Below are 5,229 nucleotides of genomic sequence, written 5' to 3' on the forward strand. Positions count from 1 at the left end.
AACTAACAGACCAAGTCTTTCCTCTTTATTTGTGGTGTGTCTGTATTTATTAGATCGTGTCCCACTGTGAGGACATGAAAACGAGGAAGATGGAAATTCTATGTATTTATTAGGATCGTGTCCTGCTGTGAGGACATGAGAACAAGGAAGATGGGAATTCTGTCAGGGATCAGATTTCTTTTATCCTTCTGTCCAGAGTTCCTCATGGCCTCTTGATCACAACACAGCGACTTTAATCTCTGATACCAAGCTCACAGTTCAGGCAGGAAGAGTCAGAGGATCAGTTGAGTCTCTAGCTCCTTTAAAGGAGCTAGAGAATTTTTACTAGAAAATTCCTACAATCTTCCCGCAAAGTGGCCAGAACAGCATCACAGGATTCACTAACTGCAAATGGGAACTAAGCAATATGCTTTTACCTGCGTGTTTATATCTCCCAATATCATCAGATTTATTTAAACAAGAGACATGGAAGTAGGACTGGAGAGATTAAGAACACTGACTGCTCTTCTAGAGGTCCTGAGTTCAATTCCGAGCAACCACATGGTAGCTCACAACCATCTGTAATGGGATCTGATGCCCTCTTCTGGTGCGTCTGAAGACAGCGACAGTGTATTCATTTAAATAAAATAAATATTTTTAAAAGTCTTCTCTTGCTGCTCTTAAAACAGGGTGTCGCTTTACTGGCTGGTCTCAAACTCAGGTTCTAGGCTAGCCTGAATGTGTGGCGATCCTTCTGTTTCTCAAATGCTGGGAGTCCCCATGCATCATCACACGGGGCTCCCAATGTCATCTTTAGCCCTCTTCAGCGGCTTCATTTCGCTTCTGTGGCACTTTAGCTTTCGGAGGAGTTCTCAAACCCTTTATGTCTGCCACAGGTTTTTCTGTGGATAGTGGTCCTGAAATAGGATCATGCACCGAGCTTTGGGCTTCATTCTTTTGACAAGTCAACAGGACTCCTCTGGAAAGCTGCCCCTTGTCACAGTGGCTCTCCATAAGCTCTTAGGCATTCAGATCCTCTACGGGGACCTAGGTCAGGTTCTGGGTTTTGGGTTTCTTTACACTCCGAGTCCCTGCGCGGAAAGAATGGCTTTGGCCGTCCTCCTCCTGCACAGAAGCGCTCTGATCCGGAAGCTCTAGATCTGGGGTACAGAGAAGCGTCGTTCTGTCTCGGAGCACCTCCGCTGTTCTCTGTCGCCATCTACCGGCGGCCGGGTGCGCTGCAGCTGCGCGGCGGGAGGGACGCGCGGGCGCTCAGAGCGCAGGCGCAGGCGCTCGCCCGGATCCTCCGGCGGGCTGGCCGTTCTGCGCCTGCGCACGGGCGGAGCTGACCCCTCGCCGGAGCGGGCAGGCGGAGGGAGGAGTGGTCCCGGGAGTAACTGCCGGAGTTGGTGCGCCGCAGGTCCGGGGGCGCCCGCTTCCCTGGGCCTCGGAGGCCTGCAGGCCTTCGGAACGCGGCTTCTTGCGGGGGCGTGACCTGAGCCCGCCTCCTCGGCTGGGAGTGGAGGAGAATGGGGATCGCTGAGGCCTTTAATTAATTTGGTGCCTGTTGTTTGTTTGCCCGAGGTGCAGCCTGTTTGCCTTGAGTTTGCAAACAGTGGGGAGGAGGCGGCGGGGTGGAGTGGGGGAGCTCGAGGGGAGATAGGGGTCTTCCGGGCCGAGAGCCTAATCCAGCGAGGGCCGTCCCATTCACGGGGGGTGTGGGTGGGAGGTGGGAGGAGGCGGAGACACGACGCGGGACACTGCTGCAAAATGAGGGGCGCAATCGGGACTGCCCACAGGCACACACGCAGAGCAACAACGGCGCACACAGGCGCACACATAGAACAACAGCTTCTCAGTATTTTACACTTCTTGCAGAAGTGATTTGTTTTCCCCTAGAGCGGCCCCACGTGGACACTAACACGCGCTCGCCACCTCCACTCCCATTCCCCTTGTAGGAGATGACACATGGGGTCTCAGCACTCCTCCAATGCCCTCACATTTTGTCAACGAAAGAAGGATGACAACCCGGAGGACTTGCTGGCTGATAGAGATCAGGAGGAAGCCATCGCTCAGTTTCCCTATGTGGAGTTCACTGGGAGAAATAGCATCACCTGTCACACCTGCCAGGGAGCAGGCTACATCCCAGCAGGTGAGACATCGCTCCAGCCAGCCCTCCGTAGTCATAGTCCGCCCTGAATTGTAGCCAGCTCTGCTGACCTGAGAAACGGACAGACTGCTGGATTGTTTTTTGTTTTTTGTTTTTGTTTTCAAATCTTACACTTGGAACCCTTTCTCTTCATTTCTACTCTTGTATTAATGCCTTAGTTTCTCTTCCGGTTGCTCTGATAAAATACTCTGACAAAGGCAATTAGGGGATGAAGGTTTATTCTGATTCACAGCCCCAGATCACACACAGCCCGTCACTGAGGACAAGTGTCGACAGGAATTTAAGATTGCCTATATCACATTATAGTCATAGGGAACAGTGAGCAAGGAGTGCTTGTACCCAGCTTCCCCTTTCCTTTTCATTCAGAGACACAGCCTCCGAAATGGGTGCCACCCACGTTTAGGGAGGGTCTTCCCTCTTCAGTAAACCCAGTTAGGAGAATCACTCACAGACAACTGGCAGGCCAACCTAATCTCATCTGTACCCGCTGAGACAACTGCCCAGGCCGTTCTCGGTTCCCAGCACTGACCATCACTCTTGTCCCAGCCCCTCTCTGGTTTGGAATATTTATTCTCTACTGCTCTTGCCCGTAAGGACGGCCACAGTGTCGTGAAGGAGCTATTCTGGAAGCCTCTTTACAAAAATGGCACCACTGAGCAATAGCCAGAGGTCAGCAGAATACCAGGGGCTGGGGAGTGGCGGATGGCCCAGGCGTGCAGCCTGGATTATCTGTAGCAACAGCTGCCATTAAATTGACCCTAGGGGTTAGGGAATCACAGAGTTTAGAGCTCTTAAGAACCTTAGAAGACACGCACTGCAGAGCTCCAAATGAAAGGAGACAGGAGCTTTGTCTAAGACGGCAAAGGCAAGCTCTCCCCCAGCCTCAGAACCTCCGCCCCACAGCGCTGGTAGGAGTTTTAGGGTTTGTGGTGTTCTCCATAGGTTTATCTGTTTCTTTTTATCCCCATCTGGCTTTTCTTTTCCTATTTCTACGTTTACCTGTTTTTTCTTCATTCTGCCAAAAAAAAAAAAAAGTACGTTTTAGTGTCTAATCCCAGAGGAAGCTCTGCTGTGGCAGTCGGCAGTAAAATGTGTCGAGAAGGGCCACCCATGCGTGCGTGGGACTCACAGAATGAGTCTTTGCTGCTTTTCTAGAGCAAGTCAACGAGTTGGTGGCTTTGATCCCCCACAGTGACCAGAGGTTGCGTCCTCAGAGAACGTGAGTTGGCCCGCTCTCATCTGCTAACACCTGTTTCTGTTCCCGACTCCTATCTAAGAAAGAACACCAATTAGTTATTTGAGAAAGATGTCTGCTCTTGTATCTGCCCCACTTCCTTTATCTGCTTATTTACAATTATTACCTTTTTATTTATTCATATATTAGTGATCCTGAGACTCAAATCCAGGCTCTCTTGCTTACTAGACAAGCACTCTTCCACTGAACTATAGCCTAGCGCACCCCATTTCCTCTAGAATTCTTGCTTCAGTGAAATGTTCCTGTCTGTTATAGACTGGACAAAGAAACTTGAAGCTAGAAAAGTCTTAAGGGTCAAATGAAGGGAAGGGATTGGAGAACAGGCCATCCTGGGAGATGAGCGGGTGCTTAGGAGATGAAGGCATCCATTTCTCTTTGGAGGGCGGATGGTGTTCAGAAGGGCTGAGGGCCTCTTCTTGCCCCATGCCCTGTCTCAGGTTCTTGATTCTGTAGCTTCCTTTCACTACTTCACTATTGCGTTAATCAGGACCATTTCGGCTCTGCTAAATGCCCGCCGTGGCCCTGCTGTCCTTTGCAGGAAACAGTATGTCCTCCTGTCGGTCCTGCTGTGTCTCCTGGCATCTGGCCTGGTGTTCTTCTTTCTGTTTCCACACTCAGTTCTCGTGGATGATAATGGCATCAAAGTGGTGAAAGTCACATTTAATAAACAGGACTCCCTTGTGGTCCTCGATGTCACGGTAAGATGTAGGGCCTCGCTTCCTGCCCTGTGCCCTTGCCATCCTTGGACCGGGACGCTTACCTCACACTTCCTCCCTTGCTCTTTCCAGGCCACCCTGAAGATCAGGAACTCCAACTTCTACCCCGTGGCCGTGACCAACCTGTTCAGCCAGGTTCAGTACATGAAGGCTGTAGTTGGCTCATACACGACCACGAACATCACGCTCATTCCCCCTCAGAGTGAGCACCTGGTATGTTGTTGTTGCCAGGCCTCTGCCCACGTGCTAAGAGGAGAGCTGGTGCTGTGGGGATGCTGTGGTTCCTCTCTTCCACCCACCGGAAGACTGGCAGACTCTGTAATGATGGACAGCTGGGAAGGGGCGGGAACAGCTAGTATTGACGAGCTTGGACAGTGAAAGAACTGGTAAGAGAGGGAGTCACCAAATCAAGAGGAGGTAGGAGTCTAGCCTGAAGCCTGAGGCCTCTGGGAGGGGCCCGAGGTATTTATTTCGAGCTCCTAGGCTGCTCAAGGAAGACACGTTGTTTGTGATGGAAGAATGGTCCAGCCCAGCATCTGTGGGTTGATCCTATTAATGCTGTTGTGACAAGCTTGCCTATCACAGGCTGACGCAGGTCTCGTTTTATTTTCAGGTGAATTTTACGGTGAAGGCTGAGGTGGGAGGACCATCTTCCTATGTGTAGTAAGGACGGAGTTCTCTGTATTGTGCTATCTGCCTGGAGAGATTCGGAGTCCTCCTCGATTGACCATGTCTCTGGCTCTGCCGGAAGCCCCAGATGTGGCCTGTAGACTCCCTACCTTTGGCTTTCTGCAGGGGATTTGGGGGAAGATGTGATTGTGACATGACTAAAGTTCTGAGCTTTCTAAAGAGAGCATTAACCACTAGAAACAGCCCCAGGCCCCAGCACGTAAATAGACAGTGGCTTTGAAGGGCAGGGGGCATGGTGTGGCAGGTAGACAGTGGCTTTGACAGGCAGGGGGCGTGGTGTGGAGGGTAGACAGTGGCTTTGACGGGCAGGGGGCGTGGTGTGGCAGGTAGACAGTGGCTTTGAAGGGCAGTGGGCGTGGTGTGGAGGGTAGACAGTGGCTTTGACGGGCAGGGGGCGTGGTGTGGCAGGTAGACAGTGG

At 51.6% G+C, this 5,229-nt stretch overlaps 1 protein-coding gene across 3 annotated transcripts in view; it reads left to right on the top strand.

Annotated features, from left to right (window-relative positions):
- The first annotated feature begins 1,279 nt into the window (after window positions 1-1,279).
- Tmem106c (transmembrane protein 106C) overlaps window positions 1,280-5,229 on the top strand; it is a 5,767-nt gene continuing 1,817 nt past the window's right edge. The window contains exons 1-6 of one of the 3 annotated variants that reach the window (XM_031354199.1): window positions 1,280-1,399; window positions 1,938-2,131; window positions 3,305-3,368; window positions 3,943-4,102; window positions 4,193-4,333; window positions 4,734-4,783. In XM_031354199.1, coding sequence (XP_031210059.1) covers window positions 1,948-2,131; window positions 3,305-3,368; window positions 3,943-4,102; window positions 4,193-4,333; window positions 4,734-4,783 — 599 coding nt within the window. In that variant the 5' untranslated portion in view covers window positions 1,280-1,399; window positions 1,938-1,947. Of the gene's footprint in view, window positions 1,564-1,937; window positions 2,132-3,304; window positions 3,369-3,942; window positions 4,103-4,192; window positions 4,334-4,733; window positions 4,784-5,229 lie in introns of all 3 variants that reach the window. The other 2 variants (XM_031354192.1, XM_031354209.1) reach the window with 2 other exon arrangements.

Source organism: Mastomys coucha, unplaced genomic scaffold (genome assembly GCF_008632895.1).
Source record: "Mastomys coucha isolate ucsf_1 unplaced genomic scaffold, UCSF_Mcou_1 pScaffold11, whole genome shotgun sequence".
Classification (NCBI taxonomy): domain Eukaryota; kingdom Metazoa; phylum Chordata; class Mammalia; order Rodentia; family Muridae; genus Mastomys; species Mastomys coucha.